This window comes from Neoarius graeffei, chromosome 21 (assembly GCF_027579695.1).
Source record: "Neoarius graeffei isolate fNeoGra1 chromosome 21, fNeoGra1.pri, whole genome shotgun sequence".
Lineage (NCBI taxonomy): Eukaryota > Metazoa > Chordata > Actinopteri > Siluriformes > Ariidae > Neoarius > Neoarius graeffei.
The window spans coordinates 31,197,946-31,224,333 of record NC_083589.1 but is presented as its reverse complement, the minus strand read 5'-3'; the positions used below and the strand labels follow the sequence as shown (position 1 = coordinate 31,224,333).

The window sequence follows — 26,388 nt, the reverse complement described above, 5'->3', positions numbered from 1 at the left end:
GTTATTTATTGGTCTTACAAATACATTTTTTCTTATTAAACATTGTGCTAAAGAGACAGACAAGTGTGGCACTAACCTCAACATAGAGGGTGTTTTATACTCAAAATACAAATGCAGGTTGTAGTTTAAAATAAAATAGATTAACAGGGGGGATACAGCATTACAAAATACAGTATTCAAGTCAGAAGCAAACAAAATAGTACCTCTTACTACAGTTAGGAACAATATAGTACATTGCACCTACATTGTTATACTTTACATAAGTAGCATTGGAGCCCAGCCAAGGCTCTTCAAAGTGCATTTAAACCTTCGCTAAATTCTATAAATAATACTTGCCTCAAAGAGTAAAGCTTGCTTTACCTACAAAATCTCTCTCGCGCAAATTCAAACAGTAAACATTTGTTTTATATGAAATGCATATAGAAATAAAAACATGACCGTTCCTCTTAAAGACAGTACAACAGTAGGAGCGTAGATCTTCAGAACTGAAAAGCACTGCTGGACAAATCCGAAACACTAGGCACTCTATGGAATTCATTCAGTCAGACATCAAGTAAAAAGGAAAAAAAAAAAGTCACCTTTTCTCAAAAGCATAAACACCTAATCAATACAAATACATTCTAGTTTGAAACACAAATAATGACAATCATACACACAACTCTCTCAAAGAAAAACATTCCTTCATTATTGAACACACATTCATTGGACACGTCGAAAACTGACCAACAAATTCACTTTCCCCCAAAGACAGCAGCAGTATTCAGGAATTCATAACCATCCTAAGACAATAAAATGACATGTAAAGAACTTGGTATTTGTGGCCCTTGACAAGGCATAGTGTGCTTTGTATACACACACACACACACACACACACACACACACACTTCATTCCCTAGCCCCCTTACCATCACAACTAAATGCCTAACCCCAACTCTAACCTGAAACCTAAAACTTAATCCTAAAACAGCCCTTTGAAGAAGTGAGGACCAGCCAGAATGTTCCCACTTCCCAAAAATGTCCCAACTCTGTTGGTTTAAGGGGGGGAGCCACCCCCACACCACATCCATATTCCGGTCCCCAATATGTAGCAAGTGCACACGTGCGCACACAAACACACACACACACACACATTCCCCTTTGAGGGTCAAAGTTCCTCAGTGGCAATTTATTGTCCTCACAGGAAGAGACAGATTTGAATGGTCCCACACTGCAAGCACTTGGTTCTGTTAATTCCCATCAGAATGAAGTCGAAGCAAATCATCCAGCTCACGAGCAGAGCTGGGCAAGGTCATGCTTCTCGGTGATGTTTCAGGTCCTGCAAAGAGGACAAAACAGTTTAACTTGGATTATTATTATTATTATTTTATTATTAATAAACGATTAACACCATCCATGAAAACTGCAACAAGTAATAAAAGACACTGAAAAATTATATAAAAGCCTTTGCTATAGACCTGACCCTAATTCCTCAATCAGGAATCTGTTACACTGGGCACAGGATCACTGAAACTGGACAGATGGAAAAACTACCTTATCCCCCCCCCCAATTTTCACCAAAGCCAGTCGACTCCTCATTGGATAATTGATTAAATATTTAAATGAACAGATATACCGAATTAAATGGACAGCAAATGTATATCAATACAAATAGAACTGACAATGCTCAACAGCCCCCCCCCCAAAAAAAGGGGGGGGGGGGGGGGGGGTTTGGCACAGCATACTGCTTAGCATCAGCACCCTCAAAACACACATTCTAGGATCCATGTTCTTCTATGTGCTTAAAACCAGTCATGTTGACCCTTTTAACACAGATTCTGTATAGGTTGTAAATGGTTATAAATTGTTCAGTTAACTCCGTGATCTGGCCCATCCACCTACAGTGTAATCCAGCTCACAGGGTGAAGGGAGGGGCGAGTGCACAGAGTATACCAAGGCCAAGGTCGAACTAGTAAAATCCTGTGGGTATCTGCTCTCAGTTGACCAAATATTTTGAGTACCAAGCAAATGTACAATCACTATCTAGGTGACTGAAACCAAAGCAGGCAGCTTTCCTAAATCAGCACCAGAGGCTCGAATACTACCTTTGAAACAGCAGCACAGACACAACGGTCAGGTAGTGGAACACGGTACGTCTTTAGGCATGCAAAACAAAGTCAGGATAGATGAGATGAGCGTTACAAAAAGTGTTTAAAAAGAGAAATAAGCTCTCGGACAGCTGGAAAAAGCAGAGCGAACAGCGTTATATAATGCATTTTCTATGACTGATGATGCAGGGGGAGGGGAAAAGGCAATTAGAGAAGTGATGTAATGGCAGAAGAGAAGAGCTTGGGCGAGGTTATTTGAGTACAGGTGCAGTATAATTCCTAAGTGGTAATGGAATTTTACCTCAAAATAATGGAAGGATGTACCGTGCTCAGCGTAAATGAGTACACCCCCTTTGAAAACTAACATTTTAAACAATATCTCAATAAATACAAAATTTCCAAAATGTTGAAAGAAAGTTTAATATAACATCTGTTTAACTTATAACGGGAAAGTAAGGTTAATAATATAACTTAGACTATACATTTTTTCAGTTTGACTCAAATTAGGGTGCTGCAAAAGTGAGTACACCCCACAACAAAAACTACTACATCTAGTACTTTGTATGGCCTCCATGATTTTAATGACAGCACCAAGTCTTCTAGGCATGGAATGAACAAGTTGGCGACATTTTGCAACATCAATCTTTTTCCATTCTTCAACAATGACCTCTTTTAGTGACTGGATGCTGGATGGAGAGTGATGCTCAACTTGTCTCTTCATAATTCCCCAAAGAAAATAATTTATTTACACCACAAAGGTGAAGGCTAAAAGAAGATCAGCAAAGCTTTACTTATCAGTCAGAATACTGTAGCAAAAGTGGTACAAAAATTTAAGAAAGACGGAACTGCAACCATCTCAGAGAGATGTCCAGGTCGTCCACGGACGTTAACACCTCGACAGGAGCATCTTCTGATGAGAAGGGTTGAAGAAAATCGGCATGCGAGTTCACTGCAGTTATCTAAAGAAGTAGAAAGCCAAACTGGGGTGACTATTTCCTGTGACACAATACGGCGTACGCTGCAGAGGAATGGCATGCGTGGATGCCGTCCATGAAAGAAGCCTCTCCTAAAGCCCAGGAACAAAAAAGCCCACCTAGAGTTTGCCAGGGCCCATGCTGACAAAGATGAAGACTACTGGGACTCTATACTCTGGAGTGACGAGACCAAGATAAATGTTTTTGGAACTGATGGCTTCAAAACTGTATGGCGTCACAAAGGTGAGGAATACAAAGAAAAATGCATGGTGCCTACAGTGAAACATGGTGGTGGCAGTGTCCTTATGTGGGGCTGCATGAGTGCTGCTGATGTCGGGGAGCTGCATTTCATTGATGGCATCATGAATTCACAGATGTATTGCTCTATACTGAAAGAGAAGATGCTACCATCACTCCGTGCCCTTGGTCGTCGTGCACTTTTCCAACATGACCAAACACACATCTAAGGCCACTGTTGGATTTCTGAAGAACAGGGTGAAAGTGATTCAGTGGCCAAGTATGTCTCCTGATCTGAACCCAGTCGAACACCTATGGGGAATTCTGAAGAGACAAGTTGAGCATCCGCTCTCCATCCAGCATCCAGTCACTAAAAGAGGTCATTGTTGAAGAATGGAAAAAGATTGGTCTTGCAAAATGTCACCAACTTGTTCATTCCATGCCTAGAAGACTCGGTGCTGTCATTAAAAATCATGGAGGCCATACAAAGTACTAGATGTAGTAGTTTTTGTTGTGGGGTGTACTCATTTTTTGCACCACCCTAATTTGAGTAAAACTGAAAAATGCGTAATCCAAGTTATATTATTAACCTTACTTTCCCGTTATAAGTTCAACAGATGTTATATTAAACTTTGTCTTGTCAACATTTTGGAAATTGTGTTCAATGAGATATTGTTTAAAATGTTAGTTTTCAAAGGGGGTGTACTCATTTACGCTGAGCACTGTATATTCTATAGTTAATGCATATACTAAGATTCTTTCTGGCGTTTCTCTTTCACCTCACATAACTTTACTAAAACTAATGTGCAAGGGATAACGTACAGCGAGCTGGTCATTAAATTGGGGAGGGGATACGACACGACGATGACCTGACAGCATCATGCAAGCGTGAAGCAGAGTAGTCTTGAAATCACCCTGAAGCGGTTTATTTTGCAATACTGACCAGCTCACTGTACTATAGGCTACATAAGCTCACTTATTACATGGCTACTTTCAATAACTGACAAAATATTGATTTAAAAATTTTTGCGTCCGCTAGGGATATGGTTCATAGCAATGGTCCGTTAGACAGAAATAACAGACCATAGAATGCCTTAATTGACCAATCAGAATGGAGTATTTGAATGAGCTGTGTAATAAGACATGTTAATGAAGACTGAATGTCACTACTCAAGTTTACATGATTAAATACTCAAGTTCTAATTTTACAAGGAAGAGAAAAAGACAGACACCATTGATACTTACAGACAAGCTCGGCCAAGCCAGTGCTGTAATGTTAATAAAGGAGAGAAAATAAGGAAGTGGGGTGGAGCGAGACCAAGTGATTAGATTAGAGCACATGGAATTGTTAGTAGCACATAAGGGGCCCATGTGTGGCAGTCAGGGGAAAACCTGTCAAATGTGGTTGTGTCTGAACTCTAAATGGGAAATTTTACAGAAAGTCTTGTTTTGACCAACCTTTAATACTATTTAGTACAAAATGTCACCATGTGAAGGGTTTTTCCAGGCTGGTACACATATACAAACACAATCATACAAAGAAACACACTGGGGGTTTGTCATCATACCTGTGTAGACAGTGCAAGGGAGTTGCTTGCACTCGCACAGAAGCTCATTGGTGCTGGAGTGAGTTCGGGGATGTCTGCATCTTCCAGACTATTGATACGAGGCTTCTTAGTGGGTTCATGGCTCGTGAGTGGAGTCACACTGTTCCTTCTAATCAGAGTGCCTTGGCTTCTCTTCAATTCCTGGGGGGGGGGGATGATGATCAGGTTTGAGGTCTAACTGGGTATTCGCATGTGTTCATTTGTGTGCGTGCATGTCATGTGTTTTACCTCCGGTCTGTCCCGGTGAGTATTTACTGCTTCAATATTGAATGAGATGGACTCCACTTTACATCCTGGAAAGATTAGCAAAACAGTACCAGTTAGCCTAGTCTGATATATGAAGGGAAGCTAATGCTGCTGATACCATGTACATGCATTTTTATATACAGTTTTTTTGGTCTATTCTAATTGTAATGCTACAAGATGATTAGAAGCTACACTACTGTTAGCTTGGGGCTCAGATAAAGATAACGTTTAACGTGTAAGCATTAACAGCATCATAGCAGCTGTGACTAAAACAAAAGCTCCTTTTAAAGGGAATTACAAGTTTTCACCTTAAAGGGGAACTGAAGTCATTTTTAAACTTGCTTCATTTCTTAATTAACATGTTATTCAATTACATTTTCGGTTGTAGTAACCTTATATCCTGACTCGTATTGGCAACTAATTACAATTAAATATACTTATCGGCCTATTCGGTTTTTAGCCATGTTGAATTTAGTTCGTTTGGTCCACGGCAGGCGTCGCTTATCCGCGCGATCTTCACGAGACTTGTGCGAGACTTTGAAACGTGAAGTGTCAGCCAGGTGTCAGTGCCGCCATTTTGAAAACCGTTTTCCAAATGAAATATCGCACAAAAACGAGTTTAAATGACGATTACTGCCTACGTTTTCCCAAACTTTCCTGATTGCTATCGAAACAAACAAAACTTCAAGCTTGATTACATCAGCATTTGAAAGATGGCGCGCGTGTCTTTTGACAACATTTGTCACTTTGATTTCCGCTGTACGTTTTACTTCCGTCCTACGACGTCTCGCACAGGTCTCAGCCAATCTCGTTTACGGCCATTGGGTTGACATATGGGCTGATATATTACAGAGCATATTTCAAACACTCATAACTTGCGACGGCAGTAACAAAATGGCGATCAGAAATGCAATTCCTATATTTAATAAAACATGAGACAATTAGAATTTTGATAATAAATTTGCCTTCAGTTCCCCTTCAAGATCTGATCTTTCAGAAGGACTAACATCAAGATCGTAACAGTCTCTAGTTCAGACAATGCAATTTTTTCTTCAGTCAATTAAAAGCTGTCTTATATTCTGGGGCGTCTTGTCTGAAAAATCTAAAAAGGTGTGAATGATGACAAAGCTCTTACCATAGGCCACTGGGGTCAGCTTCAATATGGTGTGGAGTGGACACTTTAGGTACGGCATCTCCTCTGCAAACAGAAAGCCATGGATCAATCACATGACCGTAAAATGCAAAGCAGCCAAAAATAGTAGCTAATCAGGAGTGATTCATCACACGAGTCTCACCAGCACTCTTGTCGAGGAAGTAGGCAAGGAGGCAGCGCATGACAGCTTGGTGAGAGACGACTAGAACATTCTCCTGCCTCTCGAGCTCCATGATCACCGGTTCCAACCGCTGCACCAGGTCCTGGTAGGACTGCGGGGGGGGGGGGGGGTTAAGAAAACAGGGAATGTCCAGCAGTAACAAAATCAGACACTACAAAATTTGCTCAGTTTGAACAAATCCAAAACACAGCCTTCTTAAAGTGGTGCTGTAATTATGTAGTCCCTTGTCAAAAAGAAGTATACTTCAAGTTAATTTTATTAAGTATACTTAAAATGGCCTTTTATTATCCCACAAGGGAAATATTTACATAAACTTTAAGGATACTTTTGGGTACCAAGTATACTGATAATGTACTTGCAGTATACTTGTAAGTAAACTAATCTAATACTTATTGGGACTAAATTGGCCCACTTTTAGTTTATAAAAAGTCTAAGCGAAGTAAACAGCTAGTATTTATTTTGTACTGCAAGTAAACCACAAGTACACTTATATACTAATAGTTTACTAGTTCTAACCGTGTAGTCCGCTCTTTAACTTACAAAAGCATACTTCATAGTATACTGGAAATATACTATGAGTTTACTTGTTTTATACTTCTAGTCCACTTTTTTAGTTTATAAAAGTATACTTTATAGCATATTGGAAATATTCTTTAGTTACTGGTTATATACATCTAGTCCACTTTAGTTTTGAAGTATCCTGCAATTATCCTTCTAGGTATATTAATAGTTTTCTAGCCCTAACCCTTACCTCATGCACACTACCAGTAGACAACTTAAGTGTTTTGTACCTTAAGTTATAAAGGTAAGAATTCACAAAATAACAGATACTCAGGATTAAGAACATTAATTTTCTTTAAAAATCAAAATTTACTACAGGGCAAGTACACTTAAACATAATAGTTTAGTTTAATTGGCACAAATATTTTAATACTTTATTACACTTTTGTTAAGTACATCTTGATCAAAAGCTTAAGTACAAGCTTAATATACTTAGACTTTTCTATATACCTTTCAGTATAAGCCAAGTATACTTAAGTATATCTCTGATAAGTAAATAAAAAGTAAACTGAAAGTATACGCTTATTTTTAGTTTAAAAGAAGTATACTAGAAGCACACTTGAATAAACTTTTTTTTTTGTAAGGGGTATTGTAATTGAGAACAATAACTTATTTAAGGAATAGAAAATACGGCATGCTGTTAGAGGAAAAAAACAAAATGACGCCACTTTGAAGGTCATCATTTTTCAATAACATCATGCTCTAAAGTATTTAATTCTTATAAATGTATTAATATTTGCTCCATCACCAGTCTCTCGTCTCATTTGAAATTAACACGACAAGTGCAGCTTGTCATGTTACAAGAAAAAAAAAACCTTCCTCCACAAAAGCTCTCCATTCTAAAGACTCTCCCATTTCAGAAAGTCTAAAGGAACACAGCGTTATGGTGATAATATACAGGGCAACTTCTTGGGCAATTGCACTTCGACACTTTCCCCATTGAGATTGGGCAACAATTTCTATCTAGGGGCGGCACGGTGGTGCAGTGGTTAGCGCTGTCGCCTCACAGCAAGAAGGTCCAGGTTCGAGCCCCATGGCCGGCGAGGGCCTTTCTGTGTGGAGTTTGCATGTTCTCCCCGTGTCCGCGTGGGTTTCCTCCGGGTGCTCCGGTTTCCCCCACAGTCCAAAGACATGCAGGTTAGGTTAACTGGTGACTCTAAATTGACCGTCGGTGTGAATGTGAGTGTGAATGGTTGTCTGTGTCTATGTGTCAGCCCTGTGATGACCTGGCGACTTGTCCAGGGTGTACCCCGCCTTTCGCCCGTAGTCAGCTGGGATAGGCTCCAGCTTGCCTGCGACCCTGTAGAAGGATAAAGCGGCTAGAGATAATGAGATGAGATTTCTATCTAAATGATTCTGATCGTTTTGGGCAACTTTAAGGTCATCCAGAGTGCTAGCAGAAAATCACATGACCACCTGAAAGCTTCTGAAATTTTCAACAAAGATGGCGGTGTCTCAACAGTGGTGGCGCAAAAAAAAAAAAAAATAAATTAAAAAAAAAAAAAAAAAAAAGACAACTTATACCCCTTTTCCACCAAATCAGTTCCAGGGCTGGTTCAGTGCCAGCGCTGGTGCTGGTTCACAACTCGTTCAACTTGCAAGCCAGCTGAGAACCAGTTTGCTTTTCCATAGCTCGCGGTGCTAAAGGAAGCCATGTCATTACATCACTGTATACATCAATTACGTCATTACGTCGCTGTATACGTCAGTTACGTCGCTACGTTTACATAAACCTTGGCGCGAATATCGAAGCAAAAACAACAAGGAAGAAGCAGCAGCAACAATAATAAATGACTTCGCGTTTGTACAGCTGCTGCTTCTCGTCGCTTAAAAATGGCGATCTTTCGCAGTCTTGTTATTGTTGTTGGTCTTAACAACTCCGCCCCCCGCTGACGTAAGCGGTTCTTTCCTCTGGCCCAGCAGAGAGTTGGTGCTAGCCTGGAACCGCTTTTTCTGACTCCAGAGCCAGTTCTTTGTCAGTGAAAACAGAAAACCCGGTTCCAAACTAAGCATTGGCCCCGAACCAGCCCCGGAACTGATTTGGTGGAAAAGGGGCATTAGAAGTGATGAACCTCATCAAATGAATTAAAGATATTGATTTTTTTTTTCAGCCAAGTGTAAACTGCTGCTAGCTAATCACCGCTCCATAGAGATTGAATGGGATTTAGCTAACTAGTGGTGGTTTGTGTCAACATAGTTAGCTGAAAGTTATCATTAACTACGTAGGGAGAATGTTAGCTCTCTTGCATCAAGTTAAAAGTGATGAGCAGCTCTTTTTTTTTTTATGCCTCCGCCACCTTAAGGTGCAGGAGGCATTATGTTTTCTGGTTGTCCATCTGTCCGTCCGTGTGTGCATCCGTCCTGAAACCTTGTGAACACGATATCTCAAAGGCTAATGAAAGGAATTTCACCAAACTTTCACCATTTGTGCGCTTTGGGACAAACATGAACTGATTAGATTTTGAGGTTAAAAGGTCACAGGTCAAGATTACTGTGAGGTCAAATGTCCATCCCCAAATCACAACTTAATAAGGCGTGTAGTCTACCAGGCGGAGGCATTCCCATCGACGCTGTTGGCGTCGAGTTCTATCTAGTTTTTTTTTTTTTTGGAGTTGTAACAGAAATTGTCCAACTTATCATCTGATCTAAAAGTGACAACTGCAAATGTTTCAGTATCCATCTCTGCTGTGTCTCTCCCTGGCAACAGATTTGCTCTTATTGGATTGGTTGTTGCCAACTGTTGGTTGCCCTAATTAGTTGCCCTGGGTCTCACCTGGTTGCCCGTTCCCAGCACCATTGCCAAAAAATTGCCCCGTGTATCATCACCTTTACTCTGATACACGTCTCACACTGGAGACTCCTTCCAAAGATCAACCTGATCAGTGATCATGTTTTAAATCTGTTCAAGCGTCAGTAATACACAGGGACCTGTACATCATTAATTCATATAAAAATGATAAATGTTGTAATTATCTACTGTCAAAGGTGCTATTATGGAAAATAAATCATCTTTTTGATCAATCAGAACTGAGTGCTCAGCGGTGCTGTGGGATAAAATACAATATTGTGATAATATTCCAAACTTGGACACATGATTAGGCAATTACGATAGGAAGATTTCAAAATTTCGAGGTTGAGGAGTTTAAAGCAGTAGTTACAGCAAATGTGAATGAAATTTTCATAGGAGAAAGTTCTAGACCAAAAACTAATTCCTTTACATTTATAAGTGCATTTTAAATGGATTTTTTTTAATTAAGTGCAATTTGAGAGCTTTGTATAGTGCAGCTGTTCATTGTTGATCTCTTACTGTAATGTAACTGGATTATTGGGACTCGATGGCACTCACCTCCCCAGTGGGGTAGCGGTAATAATACTTGTCCTGATCTCGGAGAGCGAACTCTTCAGGGTAGTGCTGCCTTATTTCTTCATACGTCATCTCTTCACACACACCCTGTTGGCATACACAACAAATATGCAGCTTACTAGGAAGACCTTTGGCAAGAGATTAAAAGGAAGACGGCCATGTCGATGAACGTACCGCATCGATCTCGTTCAGGGCTTTCCACTGTTCGTACGGCACGCTCAGCGCCTCAGCAGTCTGAATGCTGCACTGTAGCTGGCTTGTCCATACCTTCAGGTTGCTAAGATTCTGTTCCCTGACAAACTTAGCCAGAGCACCAGCGAACTGTAAAAACAAAGAGATGCAAATTAGAAACATGTCCGCCTGCCATACACTGCGCTATAGCATACGACACGAAACACCGTGCTGAGAAAATACAACTGTTCCGAACTTGGACACATGATTAGGCAATTACGATAGGAAGATTTCAAAATTTCGAGGTTGAGGAGTTTAAAGCAGTAGTTACAGCAAATGTGAATGAAATTTTCATAGGAGAAAGTTCTAGACCAAAAACTGACAAAACCTTCCATAAAATGATTCATGCATGCAGGATCCTGAACTTCAACTGTGAGGGAGGGAGGGAGGGAGGAAGGAAGGAAGGAAGGAAGGAAGGAAGGAAGGAAGGAAGGAAGAAAGAAAGAAAGCTGAAATAGTGCATGTAATACCATTCTCTGACTTTAGTTCACATTAACACGTAGCTAGCCAGCAAAGCTAGTAAACTAGCTTCATTTAGCACGGATAATTGTTTTTCGTCCCAGTTTCATAAACCGTAGATAACCCAAACATGTCACAAATCTACCACTACAACCAAGATTTTATCATTCATTTTCATTAGCAAAATTAGGTAGCTAGCCAGGACGGCAAGGTGGTGTCATGGTTAGCACTGTTGCCTCACAGCAAGAACGTTCTGGGTTCAAGTCCAGCGAGCAACAGGGGCTTTTCTGTGTGGAGTTTGCATGTTCTCCCCGTGTGTGTGGGTTTCCTCTGGTTCCTCCAAAGACATGCAGCTTAGGCTAATCGGCGTCTCTAAATTGACCACGTGTGAATGTGAATGGTTGTTTCTACGTGCAGCCCTGTGACGATCTAGCGACTTGTCCAGGGTGTACCCCGCCTCTCGCCCATAGTCAGCTGGCATAGGCTCCAGCTTGCCCGCGACCCTGCACAGGATAAGCAGTTACGGATAATGGATGGAGGTAGCTAGCCAGCATATCCCACAGGTTTTGTCAAAAGCTTCTGACTATTGCATCATCCTTTTATAATTTACAGATTGTTTCGAGACTTTGGGCCTGTTCTACTAGATCACCATCTAAGCTCATACATAAAGTAACGTTAACGTGCATGAATCATTTTATGGAAGTAGTGAAAAGGTATTTAAAATGAATAAACTATCAGATCATCCATTTCAGAACCACATTTTCAGCGCACAGCTCAACTCAGCGAAATGAAAAACAGATTTATCCTTCCTGTCAACCGTACCTTTCTACCCCGACTAGACAGGCTCGAGTCTCCTCCCAGACGGCCCTGCAGGTTGTGCTGACTCTCGCCGTGTCTACACAGGTAGATAGAGCGTGGCTGGACATGGATGTTCATCAGGTAATAGACGATGCGGCTCTGGATGTGATCCTGGACGCAGTTCACTAGGAATCTGCGGCCAACATTGATCACTTTGATGAAGGACAATTTCCTGAAAAGTAATGAGAAATTGAGGCCAAGTATGGAGAGACAATTCTCTCTAACTGTACTTAACTTTTTTTAAAAACCATTTATTAATGAATGCACAGTTTGTTGAGCACCATTTCACCTTCTGATTTTATAGCAATAAATAAATAAATGCGTGGACAAATCTGTACTAAAAGTTTCTTTTTTTTCGGGGGGGGGGGGGGGGGGACGACACTGAAATTGCCTTTTAAAAAAGGGTGCCCATCCTTTAAGTATAAAAGGTTGATACTGGTATCGACATTTTCCTACTGGAAATTATGGATGTGTAGGAACATTTATATGCAACTTTTAGGTTAGGAAATGGCATTTATGATCATTTCAATACCACATGGATGCAGCTTGAGATAAACTGGGTGTGAGAGTGTACCGGTCATAATCATCAGGATCCAGAGGCTGATAGCTCGCTCTGTAACAGTCGATCCTCTTCTGGAAATCTTCCACAGCGTCCGTTTTATTGCAGCCTTGGTAGTCAGGACAGGAGACCTTCACTTCCTGTTTTTAAAGCAAATGAAATGACTCTGAAAATCTAAGTCTTTTATTAGCAGCAGTAAACAATTAATCCAGAAATGTAATGTACTCAACTTTAGACTGACTTCTTTTCACAAAAGAACTTACCATGATATTAGTAGCAATGACATTTGGATCATCACATACAGACTCAATGAAGAAGACCTGTAAGAGGAAAGAGTCTTTGGGAACGTGGCTCACTTTTACATCACTTTGAACAAAAGAATCTACCAAAACCATTGACAAATGCAGTGATCAAATAACCAACCTTGAAGCTGTTCTCAGCACCAAACTGCAAGATCATGTCCCTTCTTTCTCTGGTGGTGTTTGTGGCATCAAAAACCTATAGAACGTGATACTGGTAAGAATCTGTACCTCATGGATGTAGTTATAGGTCTAGAGATGGGATACTTACTGCAACTTGACCATCCAGCTCAGTGAGGTATATCTTGACATCTTGGAGAGCAGCTAAGGCACATTGTCTAAGGAATAACAATTACCAAATTTTATTTATTACTCTCATTTTACTTTAAGGTATATTAAATAAGGTATCTGACTCACTCTCTGATCTTGACTGCCTCCCTGTTGTCTGATTTGAAGAAGTCATATGAGCTGTAGTTCTTTACTGTCTCTCGGCGATATTCACCAACGTTGAAGACTGGAAAAGAAAGATGGACAGCGCATCAAACACTGACGGGGCACCATCGGAAACACTTAAAGCAGATATGCGGAACCTTTATTTTTAAATACATTTCTGAGTGGATAGCATCTCCATCCTTGATTATTGTATGCTGCATAAATGGGAATAAAAAAAAAAATAAATTATATATATATATATATATATATATATATATATATATATATATATATATATTTTTTTTTTTTTTTGAGAATTAAAATCGACCGCAAAGTTGGCATACGAGCTGCCCCGCTGAGCCAGCCAGCCCTGAGTGCATGACGTCACAACAGAAACCAGTTTTAAGGCCGAGGCCTTTGACAGCTGTAGACCAAAGTGATATAAATAAAAATTTATGGTGAAAGTAAGAAATACCGTTACCGACTTGCTCAACTAAGACTGATTTTGATACTGTTGATCACAACATACTGCTATATCGACTTGAACACTGGGTTGGGTTGACTGGTAAAGTTATCGATTGGTTAAAATCATACTTAAAAGATGGAAGCTTCTTTGTTACCATGGTAAATTGTACCTCAACATCAATGTCCTTGACCTGTGGTGTTCCCCAGGGGTCGATTCTTGGACCATTACTATTCAACCTTTATATGCTCCCACTTGGACAAATTATCAAGAACAACTCAATTTTGTATCACTGCTATGCAGATGACACCCAAATTTATTTTGCTCTATCACCTAATGATTATGCCCCCCTTGAATGTCTCTACCAGTGTATCGACCAAATCAACAACTGGATGTCTCAAAATTTTCTTCAGCTGAACACAGATAAAACAGAAGTAATTCTATTTGGGGAAAAAAAGATGGAAGACTCAGGATTACCACTATTCTTGACACAAAGGGGATTAAAACAAAAGATATGGTTAAAAATCTTGGTGTTTTCATTGACAGCGAGCTAAATTTTGACAGTCACATGAAAGCAATCGCTAAAACGGCATTCTATCACCTAAAAAACATTTCCAAACTAAGAGGACTTATGTCAAAAGATGATCTGGAAAAACTTATACATGCCTTCATCTCTAGTAGGGTTGATTACTGCAATGGCCTTTTCACAGGCCTCCCAAAAAAGACCATCAAACGACTTCAGGTGATTCAAAATCCAGCGGCTAGGGTTCTCACACGAACAAAAAGAACAGAGCACATTACTCCAATTCTAAGGTCCCTTCACTGGCTTCCAGTAAGCTACAGAATTGCCTTTAAAGTATTGCTGCTGGTGTACAAATCTCTAAATGGTACAGGGCCCAATTACCTCTCTGATATGTTGCAGCGGCCTAACCCAATCAGATCTACCAGATCGCAGCAGCAAAATTTACTATTAAAACCTGTTGTTAAAACAAAGTGTGGTGAAGCAGCTTTTAGCTACTATGCAGTACAGCTATGGAACCAACTGCCAGAGGACATCAAAAATGCTCCTGCTGTTGGCAGCTTTAAATCTAGACTAAAGACCAAGCTGTTCTCAGATGCTTTCTGCTAACTGATAAATATCGTCATCTTTACATGTTTTAAACTTTACTTAACTTTTACAGTCTCTGCATGTTTTAAACTTTACTTAACTTTTATTCCATTTTATTCTGCTGTTTTTTAACTGAATTTTTACTTCATTTTATTATTTTATTTCTACTATTGTTTAATTCTTATTATTTTTCTTCCCCATTTATTTTATGTAATTTTATTTTCTATTGTTTACTGTTTTGCTTTTACTTCTGTAAAGCACATTGAACTGCCACTGTGTATGAAATGTGCTATATAAATAAACTTGCCTTGCTTTGACTTCACTGATTGTGAGTTGACGGTCATTAAAACAGGATAGGTGTTATAACTTATGCAACATACATGTACATGCATGCATTTTCACTGATAAAACATAAAAGGTGAATTAAATAATCAGATGAACTGAGAATCACATTCTGAAGCAAATTAAATCTTATACCGGTAACTTACACAATACAAGTTACATGTATTAATCTAAATGCAGGTAAACAACGAGTGGTGTTTTTGTTGTTTTGTATCCAAATGAGAGTCGCATCTTACCCGCCTGCGTTCTCGCTTTTTGAAGGCCGATTATTTTGAAACAATCTGACTTTCAGTTCTTTGTTCATTCGCTTCTTCCATGCAAGGGCGAGATATTGCTGCTGAGGAAAGCATATCCAGCAGAGAAATCAGACAGCTGGTCCACTCATTCTCCATTTTCTCCATACGGAGTACTCCGCCATTACTGCTCGGCTCAGGCAATTACTAAAACCCAGGACAGAACATCTCCGGTTTTAGCAACAACCGCTGGGAGGTCACTGCCCGAGTGACAAGTCATGTTCTGTCCCAGGTTTTTGCAACAACCCTCGACTCTCACTCCGGGAGAACTGGTGCAACTGAACTTACCTTCCTTTTCTTGTAGTTTTCTTTTCCTTTAATTGTTGGTATTGCACCCTCTTTCAATACGGGCTTATAGCAAACGCTGCTCAACATATCAGAGGTCTCATACGAGTCTTCAGTAAAATGTGCAGAGCAGAGGAGAGACCACTTCATAGGCGCCCAACGTGCCCGTGAACTTCTCGCAAAACGCATGCAAGTCTTTGCAGTTTGAATGTTCTTGGGCCCTGAATGCAATATAAATCCACCTTCTGTCATGTTGCTGCACCAGCCAAAAACACATCTATGTGGCATGGCGATAAATTAGCTCAAAATGGAGGATCGGAGTTGCAGTCAGCTCTGTCTTCGTATAGCGGAAATGGTGATGAGACCGATAGATAGAAGCGGTAATGTCGCAGATGTCAAGGTCATTCACTCAGACCGCTACCTATATGAATCATTTTAATCGTAAAAATGACTATATTAGATTTATTGTTAACACTTAAAACTATTCCTGTGCCATTCTTGAGGTCTCTAGGCATTTATAAACAAAGTGAGGCCATGGTTCTGTGTATCTCCTTTAACCCTCATCTTGATTTTGCATGCTCAGGTGCAGGTCACCTTTGTATAAATGCAAACATCCAGTCAGGAGGATTGTTGGAAATCTGGAGCTAGCTTACCTTTGGTAGGGATCCCAATCCAGTTGAGGTAGCGGGTGAGCTTCTTCGACATGTATGTTTTACCTCGAGCAGGCAGACCAACCATCACTATGACCAAAGGGGAGTTGGTCAGATGTGGGCCTCCGCTGGCTGTAACAGAAAAGTGAAGAAAGGGAGGTTGGTGGGGGGGAAATGAGTAGAAAATATTTTAAGCATGGGCAAAATAATAATTTTACTGAAGGCATTTGGATCAGTACTTCTACTACACTAACCATTTCCATTGTAACACGTAATTAATTTACAATTAAATGTTCAACTTGTCCGTTTATTTATTTGTTTTAAATTAAAAATGAACCCTCGACTTGGAGTTTGTTGTTTAGTAGAATGTCAGTATTGCCAGTATGTTGTGCTTGTTGCAAGCTCATCTTATGTATTGTGAGAACGTCAGATGACAAGTGTTATGATGTAATATTTCTGCCATTTTGCCCCAATACTACTACAGCTGACTTGTTAAAGCTTGTTAAAGCTATACTGCCTTTTTAAGTGTAGGTCATAAAAAGAATTTTCCCTGACACCCAATTATTTTTGTTTAGTGGACCAAAAGCTACTGAATTCGAATCACAGACTTCCAATTTTATTAGTTTTTAATAGAACAATTAATGAATTTGGGGCCACATGACCCTAAATTTGCCGCAGTTTTTTCCTGCTTCACCATGACGCAATTCAAGATGCATCATCATGCATCACATGGTGGGCTTTCCCTGCTCATGCAAGGCATTGTGGGATACAAATTTGAAACAGGAGAGAAAAATGAAGGACGCGAGTGTGCAAATGAAACATGAAAGACTGACTACAGTAACAGAAAGCGAGAAAAGACGTTATGTTATATACGAAGGAAACGCAGGACCAAACTGCTGTTCATTTAGCGACAGAATGATGGAACGGTCAGTGCACGCTCAAAGGTAAACCTGTAGATGGCAGTAATGCAACAGTGGATGCCAGCTGCTGTAAAACCCAAAAGAAAGAAAAGAAGCAGCAGAAGACCTGCCCATGTGCACGCACACGGACTTCCTCGGTCTGCTTGACTACACAAAGCGAGCGTTTTAAATGCACATTATTTGCTTTAATCCCCTCAAATTAAATAATTTCCCAGCCACAGAATGGCCTGGGTGGTTTTTTTTTTTTTGCGCGGCATTGCAGAAAAACATTTCACAATGACCAAATTTCAGAGGGAACTAAATTCTACCAATTTTATGAAAATCAAAAGACCATCTAGCTTTAAGTAAATAATTTTTTTCGCAGTCCAGCTTCCATCAAATCCTGCGCTCCGATTGGCTGACGAGCTGGTCTGTATCCTACGATACGGACCCCAGTTATGGACCTCTGGCAACTCGCTTGTTCACAACAAACATGGTAGCATTTTTTGTCAACATTTATCTTTTTTTTTTTTACTACACACAAGATGTAGTTATAAGATTATCAAAAATCTTATAAATTTTTGCCAGCATTTCTCAGGAGAATAGCATTAATTTTACATCATGGACAGCGATAACGACAGTGTTCACAGCAAAAGTGAGTTTTACTACCCTGAGGAAGAAAAAATAAAAGAAAAGAAAACATTTCAGGAGAAAGCTAAAAACCTCTAACTGTTGCTAATGCAGAGCAAAAACATGGCTGAATCCTGAATGACTCAATTTTGTATAAATAGGGGACTACATAGGCGGCAAAATGTAGTTTTTTTTTCTTGGCATGGAAGTGCACTTGTATACCGAGGAGGAAGCCATTTGCATTACAGCCATGAATGAGGATTCAAAATGGCGGCTCGGCTTGGTTTTCCCTTTCGGGCGCTCTCGTTTTCTGTTAGAATTTGGTAAAGAAAAAAATAAATATATTATTTACCACCTTAAGGTCAAGCCGTATGGTGAAATACTGTGACCTCGGCCCAGAGGGCCTCGCTCAGTACTTTCAAGACCTCTGTCACGGTATTTCACAATACGGATCTCATCTCATTATCTGTAGCCGCTTTATCCTGTTCTACAGGGTCGCAGGCAAGCTGGAGCCTATCCCAGCTGACTACGGGCGAAAGGCGGGGTACACCCTGGACAAGTCGCCAGGTCATCACAGGGCTGACACATAGACACAGACAACCATTCACACTCACGTTCACACCTACGGTCAATTTAGAGTCACCAGTTAACCTAACCTGCATGTCTTTGGACTGTGGGGGAAACCGGAGCACCCGGAGGAAACCCACACAGACACGGGGAGAACATGCAAACTCCACACAGAAAGGCCCTCGTCGGCCACGGGGCTCGAACCCGGACCTTCTTGCTGTGAGGCGACAGCGCTAACCACCGTGCCGCCCACATATATATGGCCCATCTGTAATGTTTTGTTTTCTGTGACATTTTGTCCTTTCTGATCTGCTCATCTTCTCCCAGCACATTCTCTCCTCGAAGGTCATTTTTCTCAGAGTGTGTGAATGAATTGACAGAGCTCAAATAAGGAGAGAAAAGCTTTTAAACATATAATACTCCTCAACAAACCCAGAGGAGGACCTGAGCAAAATAAAACCTATATATTGAACCTGTTTACTTTGCCTAATAATCAATTTCAGAGCTCACTGGCTAACTAAACCTAAATCATACAATGAAAATCCGAACATTACAAAATCTTGTGAGGATGTTGGCTATGGCAGAAAGAATCGATTATAGTATTGAATTAACTTCATGAACTCATATGGCAGGACAGTAGGCAATATTGCTGCCTCACAACAGGCTCCTGGGTTTGACTCTAAACTCCGGTAACTGGCTGGAGTTTATCCCAGGGCTTTGAAAATACGTGATCAAATCGTGTTGGCTTTATGAAAACACAGTGAATATAACTCAATTTACACACATGGAACCAATGCATACATTTGGATTACGCAAAAAGTAATAATTTAGCATCCCAACATCCCCACCAAGTCATCTTTTGTTTTTGATCTCAATTTTATACACTAAAATGTTAATAAGGGACATTGTAAGTGCCTTTATAACAGTGTGTGCATGTCTCCATTCATCAGTTGCTGAGGCAACAGTCTGAATGGTCCAAAAAAAGTCTGTAATCTGTCCTCCTTCAGGACCAGACAACTCCACTCAGTCAGCAGAACACTGCTGAGCTCATTAACGTCCACGGCTCAGACTGATCAGTCATGTGTGAGGCAGAGCTGCGTCCGGCGAGTACGTTATAACCGCTCAGCTTCATTAAGCATTGTGTCAATGCAAAATAAGCTATACTAAATAACCCAGAAGGTATACGAGTATGGTTATAAGCCCCATTTTAATGTGTGGATTGTGAAATTGTTCTGATGAAATTTTGGAGTCCCTTCCACCAATTTAAAAAAAAAAAAAAGACTCCATAAAGGAGAAAACTAGCAGACCTGGCAACAAAGCCAAGTCAGTCAGCCTTACCATCAGTAAAAAGAAGACCAAACCCATGTACATCAACATCACCCCGCCAACCCCTGGCCTTGCCCTAGATGATGAGGAACTTGAGCCTGTGGAAGACTTCGTCTACCTCAGTAGTCTCATCGCTGCAGACAACGGTGCAGCAAAGGACATCAAAGCCCACCTAGGGAAGGCCCGGGGCGCTTTTAGTAGATTCCGCACCATATGGAAATCAAAACAGCTCAGCCTACAGACCAAACTTCGACTATATAACAGCAATGTGAAGTCCATCCTCCTGTATGGCGCAGTGTGTTTATACTGTTTATTTATACCGTTTATATTGTTTGAGTGTTTAGTCTATGTCTAGTTCCTATCTAGAGTGTTTATACTGTTTATATTGTTTGTTTTTTTCAATTATTCTATTTCTATTTTTATTTATTGCATTGCCTGTTTGCACCGTGGGTCAGAGAGGACTGAAATTTCATCTGTGCTGCATGTCGAGCATGTATAGCATATTTGACAATAAAGTTGACTTGAATGCTGGCGCATCACGAAGAAGGACATCATAGCAGTGGAGGTCTTCCACAATGGATGCCTGCGTCGACTGTGTAACATCTTTGGGCCGAACAAAATTTCTAACAACGAACTGTACATCAAGACCAACTCCTCCAACATCTCCATAGACATCAAGACCAGACGTTTGAGATGGCTGGGTCACGTGCTCAGAATGCCCCAGGGACGGGTTGCTAAAACAGCGCCGAGATGGACACCGACAGGGAAGAGAAACCGAGGCAGGCCCAAAGCCACCTGGAGAAGGACGGTGTTGGCCGAGATGAACATGACATGGGGACAAGCGGAGGCAGCAGCACAGAACCGGGCAGGGTGGAGAGCGCACGCTGTGGCCTTATGTCCCAGTAGGGATGAAGAGGATTAGGGTTAAGGTTCCACCAATTTAAGCCAAGTATGAACATGTAATTCCTGCTTTCAGCTAAACGCTTGGTTTTAAGAGGTGTAACATTACTGACTACCAGGATCAGCCCAATAAAGGCTCCAATCTGGCCAACCAAATGAATCTAGAATCCAAACTAAAATAGTCAGTGAACCATAACTTAATTGAAAAATGGAAAAAATGGTGAGTTATTCCACTGGCACAAAACAGAAGACTAAACTCATGGCCATAAAGTGAGATGCTAATGATGTAATTATTCATTACCAAGTTAAAAAGGTAGTGCTCTAACCATGTCTCTTTTCACAACAAAGGGGGTGAAGACTTATAAAATAAAGGCTGTGATTGGATGTGTGTGTCAATATTTTTTTCCCCAAACTATTTGCAGGAAGGGCATCTGGCATAAAACTATGCTCCAATTAATATGACATGTGGATCAATAAGGTCCACATAGCAGTGACCCCACACACACACACACACACCCCAAGCTGGAAGAACTGAAGCATGAATTTTTCAAACTATTTAGATTTGTTGTAACTTCAACTGAATTGCAGTCTATACACGAGGTATTGTTTACGCATTCCAAATGGACCGCTCAGATAAATACTGATAAATTAACACATTTAAGAGGGGCTGATTTATTCTTCATGTGCACGTGACGTCATAGGTAACTATGGATGAGGCTTTGAAGCGTTGGAGGATCTATACACTCATTTACTATAGAAGATACACTCAAGAGATTGTTACGCTCAATAATTCCTTTAGTTTCTTGGCTATGCCGACTCTTTGTGCTGTAATTGGATGCGGGCATAACTCTATTCAAGACAAGGGGACTTACACGTTCTTTAGAATTCCAGCAATTATAAATAATCAAGGAGGAAAAAAAAAAAAAATTAGTTGTCCACAGTGCGTAGAAGTCACTGGCTGTCCAACACTGGCTGATCGAAGTGATGAGAAAGCAAAAACCACACGAGTCTGCAGTGAGCATTTTATCAATGGTAAGTGCTACAAACTAGTTATTAATGAAAGATTGCAATCTATAAGAAATATTGGATCGTTTAATAGCCTGGTCGTGCAGAAACTCGTCGTGATCGAGTGTGTGAGGTGACAAAGGCTTCTATAATTGTTTCTTTTTAAAAAGAGCTGTATATAATTTGATGATGATGCTTTTATTTAGCTTTTTCTTTCCATTAGGGAAACCAGCTGATCTCGACAATTTTACAGATCCAGACTGGGCTCCGACACAAAACACAGGCCACAACAAAATCAAAGATGGTACTAAAGCAGTAGCTCGAAACGCGAGGCTTACAGAGCGCAGGAAGAGGCGCAAAATGATTGAAGAATCTTCCCAAATGATCACAGAGTCAAATCAAACAAGATTCAGGTCAATCCACTTCCTCAAATAGTGCAGCTTCCTCACCCGGTGAGCGCTCTTTTATAACTAAATAGGTTATATTGGGTGTTAGATACTGATCTTTTGAAGCAGTCAAAATTATTTTAAAAACAATAGATTTGAGAAATAACCACAAGCGTCTAAATGTAACTCCTCTTTACCTTCCAGTCTGTACTCTTACCACTGTATCCTCCAACATGGTGGCAGTCAGTCAATGACGCAAGCAGTTTTGGTCCCATGGGTGCAAATGAATCGTTGGTTCATTTTACACTGGACCAAGTGTAATGTGGCCCGGTACCTAAAATTAGTTTGAGACCCCTGCTTTATCTCCCCCCCCCAAGTGAGCAGGCCAAGTCACCAACATAGGCTGAATCTCAAACAGAGATTCTTATTCAGAGAAGTTTTACACCCTGTGTAGACCATCAGATCCACTAGTGAATCATTTGCACTCAATGAATTTGCACTGAATCTACCATACTAGGTGGTCGCCATGGAGACATCAGCCAGTGAAAGCCTTCTGCTTCATTCATTAATTGCTAATGATGCAAATCTAAGTCATAGCTGCATATCAATGTTCAGTTCAACTGAGCACCTCGTCTTGTTGACTGGGAGTGGAAAATAAAGTGCATCAACTCCGATGTGTCAAACTGTACATCCCATTAGAAATATGGCCAGTTTTACCAGCATGTCAGGATGGCAAATTATAAATCAATCAATTTAAATCTAATAAACTCTTTAGATAAAACAAAGACTTTCTAGAAGCTGTTTGTTTATTTGAACAATATCCAAAAGGAAGTAAAGATGGCATTGCATCACTTTATACTTATGAGTTTATGATCAGTCCTGTTATTAGCAATCAGACTGGATTGTGGATTGTAAATGTGATCCTGTCTGAAGTTCTCATCACATCACTCCTGCAAGGATGGCCACATACCGGTAGGTACAGCCCCTGATCCATCCTCATGCCCTACTTCTAGCTGAGGTCATCATTACTTCTCTCCTGTGGAGGACAGCCCCATACAGACAGTCTAAAGATACGCTTAGAAGACAGCTCTGGACACTACAAATGTCACCATGATAACTTCAGGAGTGCAGTTTTCATGAACAGTTTTACACTCAAGCTTTCATCAATAAACAGGTGATAACTTCACCAAAATAGACTTCATGTTAAAGCTATAATTAATTTCCTGGTAACACAGCTATACTTTATGACTATAGAGAAGTGAGCTGTTTATAAAAAACATACCATCAGTTAGTATGGGAAATCAGTGGAGAAGCCATAGCTTAAAGGTTAGAGAAGCAGCTTTAGGACCAAAAGGTTGCCAGTTTGATTTCCTAGACCAGCAGGAATGGCTGAAGTGCCCTTCCGCAAGGCACTTAACCCCCAACTGCTCATCTCTTTGGATAAAGCGTCTGCTAAATGTCATTAATGTATTGCAATGTAAATGTAGTGACCCAAAGTTGTTTATAAAAAACAATATCTGTTAGTATGGGAAGTTAGTGGAGAAGCCATGGCTTAAAGGTTACAGAAGCAGCTTTGGGACCAAAAGGTTGCCAGTTTGAGTCCCTGGACCAGCAGGAAGCAGCAAGGCACCTAGCCCCCAACTGCTTGTCTCTCTGGATAACAGCGTCTGCTAAATACCATTAATGTAATGAAATGTAATGTAATATAATGACCCAAAGTTGTTTATAAAACATAATATCCGTTAGTATGGGAAATTAGTGGAGAAGCCATGGCTTAAAGAAGAAACCTTTGTCACATGCACAATTCAAGCACAGTGAAATTCATCCTCTGCATTTAACCCATCTGAAGCAGTGAACAGCCACACTAGAGGTTAAGTACCTTGCTCAAGGGCACTTCAGCCCAAGGCCGCCCCACATTAACCTAACTGCATGTCTTTGGACTGTAGGGGAAACCGGAGCACCCGGAGGAAACCCATGCAGACACGGGGAGAACATGCAAACTCCGCACAGAAAGGCCCTCGCCGGCTGCTGGGTTCGAACCCAGAACCTTCTTGCTGTGAGGCGACTGTGCCAACCACTACACCACCGTACCGCCAAGGTTACAGAAGCAGTTTTGGGACCAAAAGGTTGCCAGTTTGAAACCCTGGACCAGCAGGAAAGGCTGAAGTGCCCTTCCGCAAGGCACCTAGCCCCCAACTGCTCGTCTCTCTGCATAAGAGCATCTGTTAAATGTCATAAAGGTAATGACCCAAATGAGCACTTTGGAGTCTGGTTCCTCTCAAGGTTTCTTCCTCATGATGTCTCAGGGAGTTTTTCCTTGCCACAGTCGCCTCAGGCTTAAGCATTAGTGATGGATTAGTTCATATTTTTTAAATGTTTTTGTCTGTAAAGCTACTTTGAGACAATGTCTGTTGTTAAAAGAGCTAGACAAAGAAGCTGACCTGAAAGACAAACTTTATTATTATTAGTAGCAGTAGTAGTACACTGCAAAAAGTAAAATCTAACCAAGATTAAATATCTTAAATCAAGACAAAATATGCTTGTTATTTGTCTGCCAAGATAATTCTCCTTTCCAGGCAGGTTTTGTGTAAGAGTATTTCACTTACTTTAAGCATTTTTCCCCTCAATTATCTTAATAAGGTATTATAACTTGTTATTGAGATTTTATTACTGGTTATGAGTAAGTTCTGTCTTAAAATGAGAATTACCATAATTTCATCGGTGTTATATTAACCATGACAAGCTTGTCAAAGTCAGAATTTCTTATTTCAAGCATCTTATCCTTTCTTTTAATCTCTTAACACAAAACAGATAACCAAATTAAATGAATTGTTGTATTGTCAATCTGGCACCAAAAATAGGTTACAAAATGGATTGGTTTGTTGTTTTGATTCATTTGGCGGTCTCAGTTGGTATAAAACACTTACTTAAACAGAGCACACCAATATGCCCAGATGAAATAGTCAAACTGTTTCACTGCAAAAAATGATCTCTTCTTGAGAGAAAATACCTTTAATATGGGTGAATTTATCTATTATTTCTTATTAGAAGTTTACTAGAACTCAAATATAAGATTAGCTTACTTTGAGACGCTTTTACTAATTTCAAGCCTTAAATTCTCTTATTCTATTGGCAGATAATTTTGCTCATTTTAAGCATTCAGTTCTAGAAAGAAGCAAAATTATCTGCCAATAGATAAATCTTATATTTGAGTTCTAGTAAACTTCTAATAAGAAATAATAGATAAATTCACCCATATTAAAGATTTTTTCATCAACAAGAGATTTTTTTTTTTCAGTGTGGTTGGGGGACAAAGTATCTAGCATGTTAAAGTGAGTAGTACAAATCTACTTGTTTTTAGTATAAATACACTAGTTTTAAGACATCTGTGGGGTTTCTAAAGCTAGATATATTTACTTGTTTTTAAAAATCTTGCCAAGTCAAATTCTCTTATTCTATTGGCAGATAATTTTGCTCATTTTAAGCATTAAGTTCTAGTAAGCAAAATTATCTGCCAATAGAATAAGAAAATTTAAGGCTTGAAATTAGTAAAAGCGTCTCAAAGTAAGTTAATCTTATATTTGAGTTCTAGTAAACTTCTAATAAGAAATAATAGATAAATTCACCCATATTAAAGATATTTTTCATCAACAAGAGATTTTTTGCAGTGTGGTTGGGGGACAAACTATCTAGCATGTTAAAGTGAGTAGTACAAATCTACTTGTTTTTAGTATAAATACACTAGTTTTAAGACATCTGTGGGGTTTCTAAAGCAAGATAATATTTACTTGTTTTTAAAAATCTTGCCAAGTCAAATTTTCTTGTTCTGTTGGCAGATAATTTTGCTTATTTTAAGTAAAATATTCCTCATTTTATTACTTTTTTTCCTCGTTTTTGTAAGCCGGGTTTTTGCAGTGTAGTAGTTGTTCTATCATATATGTTAATGTAAAAACTGATAGACAGTTGCAGTACAAACCAACATCATCCCTACAGACAATAAAAACACGTACATGTCCGATGTATTGTGGGTTTCTCCTCCTTGGATGGAACCCATATCTTCTGGATTCTGGTCTGGGTCAATTCTCTTGTCATCGCTTGGAGAAATTTCAGTGAGAAAGAAACGTTAAACGAAGCTACTCGAGGTTTCAGTAAGTCCTGTAATGGAACGGTACTATCGAAGGCGTCCGATATAAACAACTATTTTTCTCTCTTTTCTAATTCTTGTTCTTATTCTAAACCGCCCAGAGCAGCGCGTGAGCCGGCAGGTGCACGTTTTTAAAGCGCTTTCC

The 26,388-nt window shown here is 40.0% G+C and overlaps 1 protein-coding gene across 2 annotated transcripts; it reads right to left on the bottom strand.

The window, feature by feature from the left end:
* Positions 1 to 26,388, bottom strand: pfkfb3 (6-phosphofructo-2-kinase/fructose-2,6-biphosphatase 3). Of its 2 annotated transcripts, XM_060902971.1 has the most exons (16): positions 26,110 to 26,197; positions 23,070 to 23,135; positions 16,390 to 16,518; positions 13,231 to 13,327; positions 13,085 to 13,151; positions 12,938 to 13,012; positions 12,778 to 12,834; positions 12,530 to 12,654; positions 11,920 to 12,127; positions 10,582 to 10,728; positions 10,390 to 10,494; positions 6,444 to 6,573; positions 6,284 to 6,346; positions 5,131 to 5,195; positions 4,864 to 5,043; positions 1 to 1,315 (listed from the first exon to the last, which is right to left on the bottom strand). In XM_060902971.1, the coding sequence occupies exons 3-16, from the start codon at positions 16,472 to 16,474 to the stop codon at positions 1,289 to 1,291; spliced, it is 1,431 nt and encodes a 476-aa protein (XP_060758954.1). In that variant the 5' UTR covers positions 16,475 to 16,518; positions 23,070 to 23,135; positions 26,110 to 26,197; the 3' UTR covers positions 1 to 1,288. The 2 variants fall into 2 exon arrangements, with proteins under 2 accessions (XP_060758954.1, XP_060758953.1); XM_060902970.1 differs by lacking the exon at positions 23,070 to 23,135 and having other exon boundaries at positions 26,110 to 26,388.